General features: G+C 40.6%; 1 protein-coding gene across 1 annotated transcript in view; it reads left to right on the top strand.

Annotated features, from left to right (window-relative positions):
• The window catches only part of clstn1 (calsyntenin 1), a 39,149-nt gene that overhangs the window by 628 nt on the left and 17,391 nt on the right, over positions 1–21,130 (top strand). The window contains 3 exon segments of the mRNA XM_030732985.1: positions 16,089–16,211; positions 18,485–18,514; positions 20,092–20,287. Of these exon segments, the coding sequence (XP_030588845.1) occupies positions 16,089–16,211; positions 18,485–18,514; positions 20,092–20,287 (349 nt within the window).

Below are 21,130 nucleotides of genomic sequence, written 5' to 3' on the forward strand. Positions count from 1 at the left end.
AACTAAGCTGGGATTTAGATCCCGTTGTGTCTTGTGAGTGTCAGAGTCAGACAGGGTCTTTTATTTAATTTATTTTATTTTCGAAGCCGTGTAGTCGCGCCAGGACGTTGAAGGTTAAAAAGAGGAGAGGGCTAGCAGGCAGGGGCTGTGCGGTCCTGAGGGGATGCGTGTCCAGTAACCTGCTCCGGGATTGTCAGCTCCCCGGAGCCCTGTGGATGGATGTGGCGAAGTATCCCGCCGGTGAACGAGTGCATCCCGCTTTCTTTTGTCTAGTTCAGCCTAAAGCAAAAGAACATTGCATATCGTAGTCTAACTACACTTATTGCCTGTTTAACATTTTCTCCTCAGTACCCAAAGTGTACTGATCTTATCAGATAATATCCAGGTTGTGAACGACCCCCTTCTGTCATCTGCATCGATTCTATTTTTGGGTGCTCGTCTTTTCTAGTCACTTCTTTACACACACAGACACACACTCATTTTATTAGGATTAAAAATCCGCCTCACCCTCTCCATGGTTTGTAATATTGTCCTTTTACTCGCCCGTGTCTGGCACTCCCTGTACTAATCTTGTTTTTAAATACGTTTGAGTACATCTGGATTAGGGCTAGTGGTGATATGTTTCTTTACCCCCCTCTTTTTTTATGTTCAGTCCTGTTAAACCACGCAGGGCTGTTTTTCCATTAGTGGGTTTAATACTTGGGTTTTGGCAAACGTGGCCGCACCAGGATGGAGTGGCTTGGTTGGCTGCGCATTGCAGATCCTCTTCACCCTGTCCCTCTTTCGTCGGTATATTTAAAAAATTTATGGGCTGTGATCACGGGCTTAAAGTATAAAAAAAAAAAAGAGGAGGGGGAAAAAAAAGCACTCAGTGGGTCTGGGCCTACTTTTGTGCAGAAACTGTGCAAGACCTGAAAGTGCATCTGCTCTCTTCTCTTGCAACGTCACCGATGGGCATTTGCTGCAGGGCGGTCCACCTACCTCCTTTACAGCGGCTCCAGTCTGACCACCGTGGCTGCGGAATCCATGCACCGTGTTTCAGCGTGAAGCTCGGTTAACAATCACCAGACCCTCCCCAACACAATGTGAGCTTCCTGTTGCAGGGTGTGTAAAGGCAGGTGCGTGTTAGTCACCGGCCATGTCGGCGTGCCCAGGCAGTACTGTAGAAGCCAGCGTATGCTTTTGTCTTTTACAGTTATTGTGATCAAAATAAAGACAGTGAAATAGAAACCAGTTTCCATAAAAGTCTGCAAGGTTGTGTGTGTGTGTGTGTGCTTTTTTTTAGGGGGGGGGCATTATGTTATTCCAGCCATATTTTTCCCCGTTTCCAAGTTAAGAGGCTGAGAATGCACCGCTTGTACAGCAGTAACTTAATTTCTTATTCCATCCATCAAAAGAAAAAGGCCTGTAGCACCTAGTCCTGGGTAGTGTTGGTGTGGCTTTCTTTTAATGATCTACCAAAGTGTGTGTGTGTGTGTGTGTGTGTGCAAAGTGCACCTGCTGCCTTTCCTGCTCTTATCAGCAAAGAAAACCCGTGAACCAAGCAGCTTGGTGTTGGTTTATCTTTTGTTAACCAAAGATTACTCGCTTGTTTTTGTGCATCAGTTTTGCCACTCTGCCCTTCCAGCATTCTGTTTTCATTGCTTATTGTTTATCCCTTTTTCTTTTTTCTCAATTACCTGCCATCTCACAGCACAGGAGGAAGCCAAATAGTCCTCGGGTGGTGGTTCTTGTTCTCCAATTTTTGAGGCGGTAGCAAATATTAGCACTATGGAAACTGAGATAGAAGGCTTAGCACATTCAGGTGACTTCACAAACACTGACCCACAATTCACATTTATTACCAATAACATGGCTGGCACACATATTCAGCATGTGTTTAAAAAATTGCCTTTTTGCTCCACTTATGACCATATGATTCATTATATTGCCAGCAAGGAAATGCTACTGAAGTAAAGGACTTAACAGACACGTCGTTTGTTTTCAAGGTCTCACCCGTGTAATTTATTTCCAGCAGCGGTTGGGTGTCTCCCATGTTCCAGAGTCAAAACATTAGGTTTTCTGGGATGCATGTGTTTCTTCTGTGAGCACACAGACAAAAGAGGCTGGCTCTTGGGAAGTTTCCTGGCTCATTCATCATTGAATGAAGCAATTCTAGTTGAACAAATCAGATGCCCTGCTTTGTGGGGTGCGGAGTTAACATATGCGCTTTTCTCACATGGCTGGGACTTCTTTGAAGTCACCCCCCACCCACCCCCAAGCTTCCCAGTACTGCATTAGCTGCAGAAGCCTACTACCGATCAATAGTTACAGTTAAATTATTTATTACAAAGAAAATTATTGGTGAGTTGTGTGGCACAGGTCTAAGGTTACTTATGGCAACCTAATTAAAATATTGTTTTATTATATACAGGGAAATATTGCCACATGTTTAGATGGAAGAATACTTCATTTTCATTAACATTGTAATTAGCCATCTATTAATTAGTTATTACATCAATAGATTGCTCAGTTTTCTAATCATTTTATATGTTGTCTAATCACATATTAGGCACTCTTTCATGGTTAAACAAAAGCCTCACTTCAAAAAATCCTGTATTGCTTGAAACTGCTTGGCAGGCTTATGAAAGGCCCCTCATTCCAGTGGATTAGAGCATCCCACAAACCAAGTGATGGATGGCTGCCATTCGTGACCTGGCTGACCCTGAAGAAATATATATGCTTACATTTTCTGTGTGCTGCATACCGTCTCATTGGAGCCCATTTCAAGCCTTCAAGCTAACAGTGATCTGTGTGACATATGTCATCTTGCTGTGTTATGGCAAGCAGAAACTATGTGGGATCCACACAGCTGACAGTGACTGCATTGTTTGCCTCTTCCATGCAGCTCGAGTAGCACTGTGGCATGCTGCCATTCAGGGTCAGTCTCATAGACTCGTTTTTGTCTCGGAAATGATGCAAATAAATATAGGGTTGGGACAAAATATCGATAAGGCAATATCATATTGTTTGCTCTTAAGATGCAATTATCAGGTGCAAATGTCAATCTTTTAATAAAACATTGAGCAGCTCCAAACAGGTTCCCCTGACAGTTTGACTTACTGGAGTCATCTTTATGAGTGCTCCTGGTGGTGGTTGTCAAATGACTGGTAAAGTGAACTGAGGTTGCAGTGAAGAAGAAAATTAAAGGGGGAAAAATAACAAATCGCACATCTAATTTCTCACATTCTTGAAACTGAATGCTGATGATAACAGATATGCACACATGCTGACACCCCAGTGCACTGATTAAATGCATCACTCTTGATTTTTGCCTTGTTTTTTGTCTTTAATTGCCCACATATTAGGACGTGTTGTAGGCAGTTGTACTAGTAATGTATTGAGTGTCTCAAAATCGTTCATCATGGCATTATCATATCCTTAAAATACAGTGATACTTTTGTGTCACCAGTTACTCTGCGACTCTCACTTCTAATTTAATGTAGCAGTAGATGAAGATCCAAAAGTGTGATGATGTAGTGAGAGAAGTACTTCTTAGATTTAACAGATGATCTCTCATTTTGAACATGCCAGGGCGCAATCAGCTGATGTAACCAAGATGAAGATCTGAGGCGTTGCTGTCAGTGAGTTACATGAAAGATTGATGGCTTTAACATTATCAGTTGTTGAACGTGGAAGTTGCTAAAAAGAACTCAAAAACCAAAACACACAGCTTTCCTGAAACTTCATAATAATACAGATGTGGCCTTTTAAATTTTATTGTCTGATAGAACACCCCAATTCTTTAAAGAAGTATTATGGTTTTGAATTTTGTTCCGGTAAGCAAACTCATGGTCACTAAGATACATTAGTGGCATAACCTTTCACCAAATCCTGGTTCATTTAAAGACAAAATCACTTTTTCTTTAAATGAACCAGGATTAACAGAAGAAGGAAAAGTGAAGGCTAATGCAGTCCTTTATTCTCTATTTCCAGTTGTGTGCACATGCCATCAAAACTGATTGTTTTTACATTGTGTTCAAGAGCAAATGCAGTCACTGTTAAATACCATGCCCACCGCACATTGGAAGTCTGTTACAAAAAAACTGTCATCCATCTTCTTACCTGCTTATCCAGTCCAAGGTTGCAGCTAACAGTAGCCATGTTTACATGGGCACAAGTAACTGTGTTAAAAGCCTGACTGGAATAAAAATGCTTCATGTAAACATGCCAGTTGAAAGATTCTGACATGATCATGCTCCTTCGGATCAACATTTACTTCAGATTGGGACAGGTGGGTTACACCAATCGTTAATCAGATCGGTGTGCGTGTAAACATTTATTTATTTATTTTTTATGTTTGGAGTGAGATTGTTCTTACTGTGCATGTCTGTTACATCAGCCATACATCACTGTACTGTATTTTACAGCAGCTGATGGCAGATGGGTTGGGGAGTGAAACAAAACCGGTCTCTATCCAACACAAACATTTTATCAAAATGGCAAAATGATTTATTCTGTTCAAACACTTGATGCATGTAAAATGCACATCGCGATCAGATATCCTTATATAGGGTCTATGTAAACAGTGAAGTTTTAATCTGAATTTTATTCAAATTGAAAAAAATTTTACGCATGCAAATATGGCTAGAGGGCAAGAGGTGGGGTACACCCTGGACAGATGGGTCAGCACAGAGCTAAAACAGAGGGAGGTGATCTTTCATGCTTAAAGCCAATTTATAACCAACATTTAAACAAGCATGTCTTTGGAGTGAACCCACCTCAAACCTGAAACGGTGCTAACCAAAATGAATGATGGGCTTGGCTAAATATCTGAGGAAGATTGTAGGGTTATTATCGAAAAGCCTGAAATAGTGGAAAATTTCTTTGGATATAAATGGGTACAATGTGGTGAAAATACATCACTTTCTTCTTGGCACAGAATTTAAGGGTCGCAAGTTGCTTTCCGATTGGCCACCAGGTGAGAAATGGTGCAAGTCATAATTAAACCTAATTATCTGGGTTATGGCCCTACACCAGATTTCATTAAAATTGTGTTCATTGAGATCAGTGAACATGACGTCAAAGCTGGATTTTAAAACTGAATGCTTCTTCTGTGGAGACTCACAAGAAGCATGTTGCCCCCCCCTTACCCTAAATAACAGTTTGCTTGCCCTATAGAGAAGCTCCAGTCATACTTGTTACCTTGTAACATTTTTCAGTATTTATTCAGAGATCTCTGAGGAACAAAAGGCTTTTATTGGCTAGACCCCGAGGTCAGGATCTCGACTGATCACGTCACAGTGCGGTCACTGTTCATGGAATCGCGACTCAAGCCCCTCAAGAATGTGCGTATGAGTTAATCCCCTGAGCGTGCTAAGATGTAGAAGCATTTCCATTTGGTAGCTTGCCACTTAGGTCACGACAATACTGGACTCAATTTGGTTCTGTGATGACTTTTCTCTCATTGGTGCCTTCGGGAGCTGAAAGGAGTCAGTGAACTGTCAAGACTGGGTCATTCAGTTGTGAATATTAAGCTGGACAAATGACTGGGAAGTTGGCGGCCACCAAGAAAGGAGTCTGTATTCCCGTCAGCCTTTGGTTGTTAACTTTTGCGTGAGATATAAAAATAACAGTGTGAAAGTGTTTTTCTATTTATTTGTCCGTGTGAATCTGCCTAAGTCTTTTTTTTTTTTTTTTTTTCATTTACCTTATTTTTTTTTTCTCTTTTTTTTTTACATTATTCTGCACTTGAAAATAATACTGTAATAAACTATCCAAGAATCCAAGAATGTAATAAAATTATCCCTTTTCCTCATAAAAATGTTACAAGTGAAACCAAATGCTTTGAATGCCTTAAAGTAATAGCCAGTGATGAATAGCCTATTGTGTTATTTCTGTTAAGCCAAAAAAAGTGTAATAAGAACCCGAGTGTACAGGGTTTAACTCAGTTTAATAACTTATCTGGCTGTGTTACCTCCTATCATTACTGCCAGGTGAAAATATTAACCTGCAGAGCTATTCGCATTTAGGTGTGTTCTCATTAAGATATGGTTTCCTTGGGAAGCAGGTAACCAGAGAGCATATCACCTGCCACAGGTCAGCTTCACTCGAGTGTCTGGTTAGGGTTTCGTCTGTCCCACTCTTGCGTTTTCACTCTCATTGGCCCCTTTTGTGCAGCTCGCACAGAGAGGTGATTGAGTTGCGTTCGAGGCCCTGTGGCTCCCCACCCCCTCTTCAGAGGAACGCTGCGTCGTCCAGGGTGTGTTCGCTCTGTTGGGCGGTTGTGACTGCATAGAGGACAAACAAATGTTGTTGCCTGGCAGGGAAACTGAGAGGCTGTCTTGTGTGAGTAGGGTGTTTAGGGAGCGAGGAGGGGGGGCCCTGAAGTCTGGGCTTCATTTAAGGGTCTTGGAGCTTCTGTGAGCAGTCCAGTCTGTGATGGAAGTGGCTTGCATCAACAAGCTCAGGAGCTTGTAAGGCAAGGCAAACAGAGAAGTGTGCCTGCTTTTTCAGACCACGAGCAGATTGCTCATTGATTATTTCTAGTACTAAATTGAAGTCATTCCTTGGCTCAGATTTGCAAGCATACCTTAAGCTATTTGGCCGCAGCTTCTGTTTGTCTTTGCTCGATTTAACTGTCTGACTTAAATAAGACCTGAAGTTGTCATCTAAATTGCAGTGAAGACACACCTGTCTATGAGGTAAACCTTTCTTCTGGCTAGCACAGAATTATTGAATAATTTTACATAGTTTAAATGCATATGCCCTCACATGCTGAGGCAGTGGATATAGCTGGGGCATTCAGCATAGTCTTCTGTTAAAATAATGTTTGTTTAAAGCATTTCAGAAGTTTATAGACTTTCTATGAAAACCCCTTAAGGTCTGGCTATCGCCTCAGTGCACACACTTCCTTGTCTTTTTTTTCCTCAGTGCAGCTACTCCTGCAGCTAATGGGACAAATGTGATCAACCTGGCAACAACAAGGCTTTATTTAGTCTCATACAATGCACACACACTCTGCTCATAGACCACGCAGGCTCTTATGTTCCTTTGAATGGGCCGTTTTGCTGCTAATTTCATTTTATTTGTAAGTCTGGGTAATCAAGTCATTGACACAAGGCTCATTATTCAGTGCATTTGATCAAACTGTAACCACTGTCTTTGAAACTGGTATGGTAGTGTTGGGATTTTCTTCTTTGTTTTTTTTAATGAACAGTGTAATATGAAAAAAAATTCCATATGCTTACATGGATTTGACAGGCACAAATGAACACTTGAATTGTTACTACACAAAGCGTAAGTGTTGCTCTGGTGTGACTGGCCGTGTCTAGAGTGTAGCATAGCTCTGCTTTTGCATGTAATCAAACAGGATTTCATCTTGCAGGCTGCCGGCCGTCGAATATAAAATGTGAGCTAAATCGATGAAGCAGACCTCCAGTGAATGTCACAGGCCGCACATGTGACTGCAGCATCATCGTTACACAACACGCCCGCAGAGGTTCCCAGGCATTATGAGGCTTGATCTGATAATTACAGACTGATCATCTGTTGCTATCATGCAGCTACAATCTGGACAGCTGTGGCATTTTTCTCTGGTTCTTCCAGGGAGAGGACAAGTGAGCCATGTTTTCATTCTGTTCGGCAGTTAGATTTTATCCTTACCGTTCTCTTCGGGAAATATGTTGTGGGCTCAGAGTCACTGCCACGCAGTGTCTGTGTTGGGGGTGTCGAAACATTTTATTCCCCCCCTCCATGAGGAGGATTCACAGTGCTGGCATAGATGGAGAGTGAGTGTAAAGGCTGCCTTTTGAATCTCAGGATTACCAGGACCTATTGTGGCTCTAACATTCTCGCAGGAAGTATTTCATCACGGTTAATAGGCCAAACTGTATAGGTTAGGCTTCAATAAAAGAGCAAGGCAACCATAATGGGGACTTTGTCTTTGTGTCAAAGTGAATGGACAATATGTTACCCCATTCTTTGAGGGTCACAAAAGAAATGTGTGGTGGGGTCACACTCTTATATGTTCCATTACAGAAATTTTTTTAAAGTTTTATAATGTTGTTTTAATCATATTTTAGAGGAAATCTACTAGAACCTTATTAAGCCTTAATTATAGAAAACTGTTTATTGTCCTTTTGGGTAAATTAGTTGCAAGGGAAGCAGAAAGGTTGCAGTGGTAATCACTCTAGACAGAAAAGGTTTTATATCACAGAGGAGTGCTCTTTTTGTGAGAACATTGCAAATTCTCTTTGTGATGGATAAGCCTTGGCTATCTTTATCTCACCATAAGCTTTGTTATGGTTTCAACATTAGTCCTGACTGCATTGGTTACTTATCCAGATTTAAAGGCTGCATTTGGTTAATTTATTTTTTTAATAGTATATGAAAATTGAAAACTCAATAGGCTTTAGTGAGAGGGAAGAAAAAGTTGCTGATAACTAATTTATTTTACAGCAGCAACCTCAAATGCTCCTTCTGCTTCACAAGAGCCCTCAGTGCAGGTGGCAGAGACACAGAGCTGATAACATGCCACAGCACAGCTTGGCAAGCACAGTCAAATCAAGTACTTGATCCATGTCCATCTGTGTCAAAGTCAACTGTGTTTCAATTCTCCCAAATGATGCTGATCTCTGGAGTTATGCCTGTCATTTGAGCATCTTAGGGATCTTTGTCTCATACACTGTTTAATATATAATATAAAATAAATAAATAAAAAAAAAAAACTGTCACGCTCACTTCTCTGTAGTGGCTCTATAGTGTAGTGGTTTACATATTACCTAACAAGTGAAAGATCCTAGGTTCGATCCCGGGATGAGACAAAGATCCCTTTGGGGTTGTGTCAGGAAGGGCATCCGGCATAAAAAATCTGCCAACTCAAACAGCTGAAGCTACTTACTGTGGTGACCCTTTGTGAGCCAAAAGTAGCTTCATGTGCGCCTCTCCGTGTATGCGACAACGGGGCAGGGGTTTGTTTTCTCCAGGTTTCGTTGACGTCTTGATGTCTCGCTCATTGCACGACCTTGCAACTGAATGAAATAGATGCATCCCATTATAGGATTAAATGTCACCGGCTTTATTTGCTGTGTAACAGGATTGCGTAGCACTGTGTTGCCGGGCTGGAAGTGCGTCCAGTAGCCTGCCATCTGTGCACATTTGTTAATAGCTTGATATGTGTTTGTTCCCAGATTCTGGTACATTCATCCAGCTCAGAGGCTTCTTGTACAATTTTATTTTTCCTGTGAATATATAATTGTTATTTTGGTGCTGGATACAATATAAAGTAGGTTAAATCTTTTGACAGAATTTTTTTTTAATTAGATGCTGTTAAAAAATATCTTTGTGTTTTGTGAACTTATTTGTATTCATGGTTACTGGCAGGGGATAAGATTGCCTGAATAGAATATATTACATAGCTAAAGGCCAAGATTGGTTTAATATGTCTGTGTATTTATGGCCCAGCTTTCCATGTAATATTTATATTGAGGACAAAGACTTCCTTGTGCTAGAAATAGGATGGTGAGTAACTGGTTTTGCTCTTTACCTGTGAGTATATGGATGTGTGCGCAGTGGTTTAAAAATGCTTTACCTTTTCTGTTCATCTTTTAGCTGATAAGGCTGCACCAAAGAAAGAAATGACACATTCAATGTGGTTAATGATGCGCCATCCCCATTGTTTGTTTCTCAAGGCATCATAAAAATGGTTTCTTTTTCAGTCTGTTGCAGTGAAAATGGAGGCAGATCCTCACAGAATTATTGTGCTCTGCCTACTTTTACCTTTTGAAGTGTGCTTTTAAAAAAAGCAGTATTTTGCAGACAGTTAAATGTGGATTTGATGTGAAACAACTTTGTTCTACATTGCTGTGACCTCTTTAGATTTCATTGCGTGAGATTTTAGTCAACGTCCTTTTGAGAAGTAATGCCGCTTTTCCAGTACTTACTCAGTGCGGCTCAACTCGACTTGGTGCGGTTTGTAGGCATTTCCATTAGTAACAGGTACCAGGTACTTTTTTTTTTTTTTTTTAGTACCCACTCAGCCGGGCCTCCAAGCGATCTGATGCAATCCGAAAATATGACGTGGAAGAACAGCATGCCACTGATTGGCCAGGGAGTGTCGTCACTAGTTGAGTCACGAGAGCGACTCATTCACCAGAATCAACTGTGCCATTTTTAAAACCTGACAGCAAGAAAATGGAGGCACGCAAAGCACTGGTTGAATGCCCAGACCGACAGTTTGCAGCGGTAGTTTTGCAACAAGAGAGCCATTTGAAATGCACACACAGCATACATATTAATACTTAACAATGATAACCTTCATCCATTCAAACATTGTACTGGGACTTATGCATGATGACGATAGTAAACTGGCCTTAGCTATGTTAGCTTGTCTCTATCACATCCATTGTTGTGTTTTGAGTTGCATACAAATTACGTCAAGAGACTACTGCCCACGTTGCTGTATCGACTCCACCCACACTGAGGTGGTACTCAACCGCAATGGAAACAAAACAAGACCGTGGCGAGTCGTGCCAAGTTGAGTTGATCTGCGCTGAGTAGGTACTAATGGAAACCTGGCATTAGTTTTGCCACCCGGAAAGCATTTTGTCAATGTCTTGGGGCAGTTAGTGTAGGGTGACCATGACATAAATATTACTTGTACAGAATCACCAGTCAGCAAATGCTAAAATTTTGTTTACTTTGCTTAAAATTATAGGAAACTTTAAAAATTGGGCATTGCAGCTTTATTTACAGCTAAATTGATAGTGCCAGCATGATCAACATCTCTTACCTGTCATTTAACGTGGTCATTTTGGGCATATTTGTTTTATAAATTACAATTAAGATTAATTGGTGGTTAATATAACTGCTAATATAGCTGCTTTAATCCACAACATGTAAAAAAAGAGAAAATTCTGGTTCATTTTATTTGTTTACTTAAACAACACTGGATTAGTTCAGTTTATCAGTTTAACGTTAATCGTTCACAGGAGAGTGCCAGCTTTCTGTTGAATTATCTGCTTTGATTTGTGTGAAGACCTGAGTCTTCAGGTTTTAATTGTGCTGGTTGTGCTTATGCACTGTATTAGATGAATTCATTTTCTAATTAAGTGAAATTAAGAAAATGGCAGTCTTCCAGGCTAAAAATCCTCTGTGCTGCAGCAGCAGGCCCCTAACAGATTGCTTTGTTTCAAAGCCCTTTCTTCTAATCTCATTCCAGCCTAAATCATCCTGCAGTCTCCTTCCTTAAGCAGCTAGTCCTTCCCTTACAACGCATCCTCTTCCCTCTGTAATCAGTATATTTTATAAGTAAAATTTTATTGGAAGAATATGTAACTATAAGAGATAAATGGAACAAATGACAGTTTTGCATCTGAATTTATTCATATTTGAGCATGTCGCTCTGTGTCAAATGTTAAAGGACAAAACAAATGTTCTCACCCGTCGCTGCAGGCTTGGTGAAATAATCTTGTCAAAGGGGCTTTGTTGGCAATTTTATGGAGTCTTAAATTTCCTGCTTTAAATAAAATAATGTTTTAGATTTTTAAAATTTTTTTTTTTGGGAGGTGTCTGTTTGATTTGGGCTGTGATTCTGAGAGCAGTAGAGTAGCAGTGGTGGTGGTGGTAGCGTGTCAAAGCTGTGCTGTCTGTTTTCTCTCTATTAATTGTTGCTTGAACAGTTTTGTGCTGTACAAAATGCACGCTCCAAACTCAGTTCCATGTGTTGTTGCGTAATACAATTTGGTTGGACGATCAGACAAATACACCTAAAAGCTGCAACATCAGATTGTGTAGGTCTGTGCCAAAACGGCTCCAACCAGTCAGGGTATTCTCACAGGACTTCTGGAGGTGTCCTGTGGTGTCTGGCACCAAGATGTTGGCAGCAAAGAGTTTTGACGAGGGCAGGTGAAACAGATCAGCCATCTTTAGGAATCCCAAGGTTGCCCAGCAGAACACTGTAATATCACATGGCAAGATTCAGTGTTCACCTGTCTGTCTGTCTGTCTGAGATTTGCTGAGTGGATTTTTCGTTTTTTTTTATTTTTTCTTCCTCGGCTTTCTTTTTGCTTGAAGGGAAGGGAGGAGTTAAACCTGACATTTTACTTTGCTGTCTCAGGGGTTTGTCTCCTTGATAATAAAATCCTGCACAGTGCAATACAGACGGCTCACTGGAACTATGAGTTGCGGTTGGGCTACATTATGCATATTTGTGTATCCCAGATTTGCTTCTTTCTCAGAGCATCAGCAAAACTGTGGCTAAATGACAAGCCATCTTCAGTGGTTACTCTGATCTGACAACTAACATCAGTTCTATATCATATTTGAGAACTAGACCTGGTTGGGTACCATTTCATTCATAGGCACATTTGTCCATTCTTTTCCACAACAAGCACTTACATGATTGTTTTTCACTTAAATTGAAATTGAAAGCGAAAATGTGGGGAGTAGGGATTTTTCTTTTTTTTTCCTTTTTGGTCACTCTCTGCATGCATAACATGGACACCCATGTAAATATATCTGCAAATGCAGGCTGTTATGCAGATAGTTGCCAGTAGAAAAATTGTATGCTTCAACCCCTTATTATTAAGCTAATGGACATAGTGATTTATAGATTAGGGCCAATAATTCTTAACTAAACCAGCAATGAATGGCACTATCTGAGAGGTGTTCAGGTTGGTTCATCTCTTTTAGTTTGCTCTGGTAAGATTGAGATGTTTTGCATGAACCTGCAGAAACTTCGAGGATACTGCGACCTTTTGCCGTTTAGTGCCTGTCCAAGTTTAACCCACCTTGGAGCTGAAGGCCATAAAGGACTCGTGGACAAATGTGAGGGCCGCATGTGACCTAGCTAACAGTAACTGCGAGTCTGAGGAAGCTAAAGCAGATTATTATAGTACTAGTCTGCCCTGGCAATCTGTCTAAAGACATCCACCTCACTTCAGGTCACAAGACGCTCAGGAAGGATGATTCAACGCCTTCATTTGAAGCTCTGATGTAAAGTCACGTGTAAAATAAAATGCTTGAGTTAATATTACAGTGGTGTTTAAACTCATGTTCTGTTGTGACAGATATTTTGAGGTTGGATGGGAATCTTTCTTGCATATTTCTTCCATCATTTTCTTGTCAAAAGAATGAGAATTGAGTGTGACATTCCCTATGGTTCAGACATGTTTAGTTTTTTTTTTTTAAATCAACTATATCATAATGTTATTTAATGTTGCGGCCAGTATAATATAGATGATAGTTGTAAGTCATGTTTGAAAATGTTTGCTTGGTGAAGTGTGGCAAATTCCTTGACTGTAAGGATATCGAACCAATTTTTGGGTAATACCACTAAACGCTTTGTGATGCATGTGTCGTACAAATCCCGTGCAAGTAGCTTGTAATTCATTTTCATCAATTGTGCAATGACTGAGAATTACACTAAATTATGTGATGACACAAATGCAATTTATCTGCTTTGCTGAAATTGGATTTGGCAGACTGTCACCAAATGTCATCTGAAAACATCTACATCATGTGCTTATGCTTGCATGGGTTTCCTGTTTACATGTGTGGTTACTATTCGAAGCTCATAATGTTATTGTAGCCCAGACTGTCTTGGAGGACATCAGGAATCTTCCTATTAGATACCTCTGAGATGTTGACTTAGTGCAACATAAAGTTTCTGGAACAATTAGTTATCAATATTGGGTGTATAACTTTAAAATACACAAAGATGCAGTTCGTGTGTGTGTGTGTGTGTGTGTGTGTGTGTGTGTGTGTGTGCGCGCATGCACACACACACACACACACATGAACTGCATCTTCAGCAGATAGTTGAACATTTTGAAGGACAGAGGCAGTAATTAATTGTACTGCTCTTTGTTAAAACAGTGTTGTCTTTTGAATGAATGTTGTGTGCAGGAAGCATCAAAGTGTGCAGTTAATTGGGTAAACGTGGGATGAAGCATGCGCGGGTCAGTGAAGAATGAAGCTGGTAGAATTGAAGATTTCTATTCATGTAACCTTTTGCCTTTTTTTTTTTTTTTTTTTTTTTTTTTTTTTAATGACTTGTCATTGGTGTCAGGCAACTAGAAATTAATTTTTTTAATTTTGAGCTCGTAATCAAGATAATTAAAGGAGAATATGCCTCATATAAAAATTATCATGCAGAACTATAGACATATTTGAATAACTGCCAATAAAATTTAGTAGCGTCCCTGGCAAAGTGAGTATCTGCCTATAATTACAGTTTGATGTAATGCCATAGTTTTTATATCCTGTTAAACATGCCAAAATGTGTGTGTACTCACACATATACAAAACAGTGATAATGCACCCCCTCCCACTATTTTTCTTAAAATCCAGCTTGTGTCTAATGATCTCAGTAAACTTCTAACAAAATGGGCCTTATAATAGCAAGCCAGGCTTTTAGAGGCTATTATTTAAGCAGTTCAGCACCGCAGCTCTTCCCTGCAGTAGTGTGATTTTAAAAGTGGAAAAACCTCATGAAGCAGGTAATTGATGTTTAACTTGTTTGGTGAAAGTCTGTATCTGCTTTTATTGCTTTTTGTCTCATCTCAGAAAATTGAATCTCATAGACAAAGCCCACTTACATCCAGCATTTATTTCCAGCCGCCTGAGGTCACTTCATGTGTGCTTTGTTAACAACTTATGTAGCATTTGTATAAGTAAACCCAAAAGGAATTGCCTATATTAACACTGGCAGTTTTTATTTTCTTATTGATAATTAAAACAGACCATTAATCCGAGATATTATATAACTGGAATGATTTCCTATATTTGAGCCACCTAATTATGCTGTGATCGATGATTCCCTGCCATTGATTGTTTAGGCTATTGAAGCAGTTCATTGTTGGCATGGATTAGATTGAACGCATGGTTTGTTTATATTCAAATTTACCATCTGAATAAGAACTGTGGTTGGTCTGGGCAGAGGCAGCATGTCTGAACAGATTTCAACAAGCTCTGGATCTCTTCTCTGCATCGTCACACAGTTAAAAAAAAAAAAATAGAGCTGTTATATAATATATTCTTATTGTGATATTATGCCTGAACCGCAGCTATGATTCCAAAAAAATGCAGCACATCAGTGATTTGGACATATTTATGTGTTGTGTTGCCTCTCTGACTGTATCTGTCCGCCATGGCGTACTGTCAGCCAGGTTCAGCATCACCTTTGCAGATCAGTAGCACAGGAATATCGTCCTCCCTCGCGTTTGGAAGTGTTTGCATATTGGCTGAAAGACGGCTGAAAGACAGCTGACCCCCCCCCCCCCCCCCCCCCCCCCAAAAAAAAAATCAGTGCCGTTTTCTGCACTGTCCCAAATATGTCACTCACTGCAGCTTTTTACTGCAGCCGCCAGCTACAACCGAGTCCTGTCTGCAGCTGGGCTTCTTCCCGGGCCGATGAGCACACAGTGATGTAAACGGCTCGACTGCTGCTCCAAAAACTGGCCTGAAAGTCTTTATCACCCCTGTGCTACTACTGTCTGAACAAATTAACTCATCTGAATGAACTGTGGATCCTGCTTATAACACTGTACATTGTAAATTGAAGACTGAGAATGATGTGCAATACAGAGTTTTTATTACTGATGGATGCAAAAGTGCTGTTTTATTATCCCTGAGTCTGGAAACGGTGTGGAAACTGTAAAGGAAAGTCTTGCAGGTGAATCTTATGTACAAAATCTCAAGTGCCATGAGCTGAATGTCATTTTTTTTTTTTTTTTTTTCTTCTCAGTGAGCAACTGAGAGAAAAGTGTACGAGGATTGATACACATGCTTGGAGGCACACAAATGTTAGACCTGCTACTTCTTTCTATAAACAATGCATGTGCTTGTTCCTTCATGGCTCATGGCTGCTAGTTGCTGTTGTGCGTGTTCTTTTCTTGTGTGTTGCTTCTAATGTTTCTAAAAATAACATTAAAAGCATCCAAAATCTCATTAAAAATGTATTTAAGCTTCACTGGCGGGGATAAGTCGAGCTAGCAGTGAGATCATTAAACGCACACGAAAACGTTTGCTATTCAGTGCTGGTGACAGGAAAAACAAGTTGGCAGCTCAATTATATACACTTACATTTCACTTTCACTTTCTTACAGTTAATAAGCACAAACCATGGATCGAGACAACGTACCACGGGATCGTAACAGAAAATGATGACAAAGTTCTTCTGGACCCCCCTCTGATCGCGCTGGACAAGGATGCTCCTCTGCGCTATGCAGGTGAGGGAGAACGTTTAGTGCTGCTGCTGCTCCCCGTTCCTTAACAGGAATTATTCTCTGGTCTTTTCACACCAAATGAAGGAAAACATCTACTAATTGGCCTGGACCTTTTGAGCTTTGTGACAGTATAAAATGCTATGGATTGGGGAAAAACTGCAGGGATTATTTAGATTTCATAGACTCTTCAAAGGCATCGATCTGTACGTTTGCTAAAAGATTAAAGATTGCTCTTAATAAATGAAATGGAAAGAAACTCGGCACTTAAGGTTTGAAGAAGAAAAAAAAAATCACCACTATGTCATGGTTAATGAATGGAGGTCTCACTCCCTGCAGGGTGTCTCTTTATGAATTGCTCCTAATAATTTCTGTGACACAGGTTATAATCTTAGACTAACTATGCATTCAAATACAAATCGCATCACTGACTCAGTAGTGAAGAAAGAAGACAGTAACTGTCAAACCTAAATTCTCTGTTCACTCTCGAATAACTTCTGCTAGCACACTTAAAGCCTTCCCTGTCATACTGACATACAGCTGGCTAGCATATCCTCCAGACTGAGTCTTTTGATATTCAGATCAAAAAACTTTTTCATTTTTTTCCCCCTCTCCCAGAGTAGAGGCACAATTAGTGTGCTTTATGTACCAAGGCAGCATTAGCTCTGGGGTTTTTAATCACATCAGGATTGACTTTGGCCATGATTCAAAGCACCAGAGCACTGGAAATGGTTTCCCACTGTTTCACATCACATGAGTTGTGTGATCTCTGGTCTGCAGCTCTCTTCACACTTGGTGCTCTCACCAGACTTTATATGACTATTTTAATCACAGATTACTTCTGTGAGGCTTTATCATCCACGTGCACGCCACAGGAGATGCCAAATGTGATCCTGTTAACAAAGTTATGTGAAATTTCTCCAGAGCTGATTGGCTTGGCAGCTTTTAAGATGGAGACCCAGGATTAGAATAGTATGCCCATTCTCTGCATGATGTTTGTCTCCCTTCACAAAAAATTTGTTTTGAATGCAGAGTTTGGGGGTCCTGCTTCTTTCAGCTGGGGCCCTCTTTTTGATGAGCAGGGCTTTGCGAATGGACTGTGTGTCCCTGTGAACTTGCTCTTTTGAGACCGAGTAAGCAGTCTGGCTTCACGTGGCAGCAGGGGTGACCTAGTCTGTCATGCCAGCCTCCTTTCAGTCGGTCCTTCTGTGCCAATAAGCAGGGTTCACTTTAAGCTGACCTGCAGGCCATTCAGAAGCCCAATCCAAGGTTCTTAAGTCAGATCAGTCGGAAGAGCTTAAGGTTCACCATGAACGAGAAGTTTCTTTTATAAGTTAGTGTCTGTAAGGCTGATTTTTTTCTGCAGGATTGGCAGAGTAATTGGAGCCCAAATGGTTGAAACCAAAGCCTTTGAAAACAAGCTCAGTGTTCATGGATGACTGTGCTGTAACAGAAGTGAGAAACACAAAGCAGGAATGGCCCACCCACCAGATCTGCTCATTTCATCCCCTGACAATAGACAAGGTGTCAGGAGGAAATATTTTGTTTCTGCAAACGGATTAGGATATTAACCTTTCGTGAGTATGTACGTATTGAGAACATTATTCACTATATTTATGTAGTACCAGGCAGGGATAAATATTTAACTATCCTTGTGACTGCTGACCTGATCTGAACTGAGAGGCCTGTGAGATGAATGGAAAGCTAAGGAAATCCTAAAATCCTGATGTGAGCTGGTCATTAGAGGTGTGGTAAACTCAGCAGCCACAGTGCTTACTGTATGTGGGACTTTAGAGCAGCTCCATCTATCAGCCATACCAGCTTACCCCGCCTAATGTGAAATCCATTTCTAATTGTCCATGGTTAAAAACAAAGGCCCCAACCCACTGGAGCCTGTGAAAGAGATTCAGAATGTCAGCTAAGCAATAAAGGACCTCATCATTTTGCGTTTCCAAAACTACTCTGAATATATTTAAAGTTTGTAATATAAAATATATTAAAAATTAATGCAAATGATATTTTGAGAAGTAAGATGAGAATGTCACAGGACAGACTGTCCACAGTTGCTATGCAAAAGTGAGATTTTTATTGGTTGTAATTGGATGTTGTGTCAGTACTTCTTTTTTCCCCCACTCTGAATATTTTCAGCTTTTTTTCTGCTAGAGGTTTTGTAAGCCTGTAGCTAGCGTATGTTATCTTCCTGTCCTCTGTGTGTTGTCTCTGAGCTTCTAACTCTTCTCTCAACTGATCTGGGTTTATCTTGTCTCCCTTCCTTGTAGAGAGTTTTGAGGTGACCCTCACTGAAGAAGGTGATCTTGGGCTCTTTCTTCTGCCTTGTGCTTACTTGTTACTATTAACCCACTAACGCTAAAAACAGCATCCACACTTTTACACAGAAACTCCTGCCATGCTCTGTAAACTCCCCATTTGGTTTTCTTGACCTTGCGTTTTTCTCACCCTGAATTTTTTGCCGTTCCAACAGCTGGATGAAAAGTGTGATGTGGGGCTGACTGTTCTTAGAAATATCTGTGCATGAGACATCCATTGCAGTTTGCAGACCCTAACAGTTTTTCAGCTGTCAGCAGGAAATAGAAGCTGCTTAAAAACAGGAGTCCTCAGTCACTTTGCCATTTTGTCCAATTCGGTCATTTTAATTACAAAAGGCGGAAAGGCTAAAGCAATTTTCTGCACAAGTCAAATTTAAAAGTCCATGTAGGATTATTTTATAACCTCTTAACACATGGCAATTGGGGCAGAAATTGAAACTCTAATTGGTATTTTAAGAAGCTGAACCTTCTCAAAGTGTAACCGCCGTAAAGGCACTGAGCATGCTCTTCGTGCCCCTTAATTACCTTTTATTATCTGTGCAATTCCAGTGACTCCTGTGAACCTTTCTGACATTTAAGCCTTCAAATGAGATTGCTGAGATTGTTAACCAATGCAAACTCTCTGCTGCAAAGTTTCTGTTATTGCATCTTTGCCTCAGTGGATCTCTTGATTTAATTCTCCACCACTAATCTCTACCATTAGCATGGCTGCAGTTGTCATTTGATGTGGATGTCAAGCAAGTTGATATTTCTAACCCCAGGTCTCATCCAGTACTTTTTGTTTGAGAACTGTTATTGTACTGGTTTAGTTCTCTATGATTTCATGGTTTTATTTTCAGTTCATTTTGCAGTAGTTTTGGGTAAGAGGCAAAATTACACAGGAAGACTTTTTTTCTTAAATTGTGCCAAAATCTTATAAGTGTTGTCTGGGCTTTTTTTTTTTTTTTTTTTTCTTTCACAGACCTTTTGGGGTTTTGATGACTGAATTGGTGCTGTATCACCTTATCTCAATGCTCTCCATTGTTAGGAATTTCAATTTTGTTTTTATTCCTATTATTTGTGCTATATATTGTTTCACTCATGAGATAGGTTGTAATTTTTATTCTTTATAAAGAAAATGATCTCTTCATATACTGTGCTCTATGTGCTTACTTTTTAAGCTAGGTTTCATGACTTACATTTTTAATATCTTAAGTACTCCTGTGAAATGCCTATCCACATTTTTTTTTCTTTTCAGTTTCTGCCTGCATGATGGATGCAATGTTTTCAAGTGGCTTGGAATATACACTCTGTACTGATACTTAATGTCACCCACCCTCTCCAACGCCCCCCCCAACTACTCACCCATATGGGCTTCCTCCACAGACACCACACATCTCAATCTACAACTCCCTGGCTCCCAAAACCTGTGGCTGATTTTATTTTATTTTATTTTTTGGGCGTGAATTTATTTGTTTTGTGGTTAAAATAATTGCTTAATCGCTTAATTTGAAATGTAAATTTCACCGCGGTCATCAGTTATTCTGAGCAAGCTCTCTTTTGGCTCTTAACGTGTTCAGGTGAGATTTGCGGCTTCAGGATCCATGGGCAGAATGTCCCCTTTGAGGCAGTGGTCCTGGACAAGTCCACTGGAGAGGGGGTTATCAGGGCAAAGGACAAGCTGGACTGTGAGCTGCAGAAGGAGCACACCTTCACCATCCAAGCCTATGACTGTGGAGAGGGTCCTGATGGCGCCAACATGAAGAAGTCCCACAAGTGAGTCAACTCCTACCAGCCCTGTCATCTCTGTACCCAATCTGCTTAGTTTGACAGCTGTACTTAAAAGTTTTGCACTATCCATCCATCCATTCGCTTCCGCACATCCTGTTAAGGGTCGCGGGGGGGCTGGAGCCTATCCCAGCTGTCATAGGGCGAGAGGCAGGGTACACCCTGAACAGGTCGCCAGCCTGTTGCAGGGCCAACACAGAGGGACAGACAACCTTTCACACTCACATTCATGCTCTCATTCACACCTATGGGCAATTTAGATTAGCCAATTAACCTAACCCCAGTAAGTGCATGTCTTTGGAATGTGGGAGGAAACCGGAGTACCCGGAGGAAACCCACGCAAGCACGGGGAGAACATGCAAACTCCACACAGAGAGAAGGAGAGGCCTGGGCCAAGGTGGAATCGAACCCAGGCCTTCCAGATGGTATTCTAACTGTGAGGCAGCAGTGCTAACCACTACGCCACCGTGCTGCCCTAGTTTTGCACTAATGAGTGCATTTTCTTTGAGATCATTTTTTAAATGAAAAACAATATATTGATCATTGAGTAAAATTTTCCCTAGTGATCCTTGTTGCAGCGCCTCCTTTTTCTTTTTTAACTGAAACAAGCTGCAGCTCCTTTCCCTTTTTTCTGATTGGCTGCCTCTCATGAACAGAAGGTCTGAAGAAGAAATTACTCAGGCTCTTCTTTCTCACAGCCAGTGAGAAAGAAGTGCCTATCATGACCATTTGAGGTATTTTTACTCTTATTGACATCATACTGAGATAAAACTAAAAAAAAAAAAAAAAACTGTCAAAAAGTGAGCCTTTAGAGCCGTCTGAAGCCCTCAG

This window comes from Archocentrus centrarchus, chromosome 7 (genome assembly GCF_007364275.1).
Source record: "Archocentrus centrarchus isolate MPI-CPG fArcCen1 chromosome 7, fArcCen1, whole genome shotgun sequence".
Taxonomy (NCBI): Eukaryota; Metazoa; Chordata; class Actinopteri; order Cichliformes; family Cichlidae; genus Archocentrus; species Archocentrus centrarchus.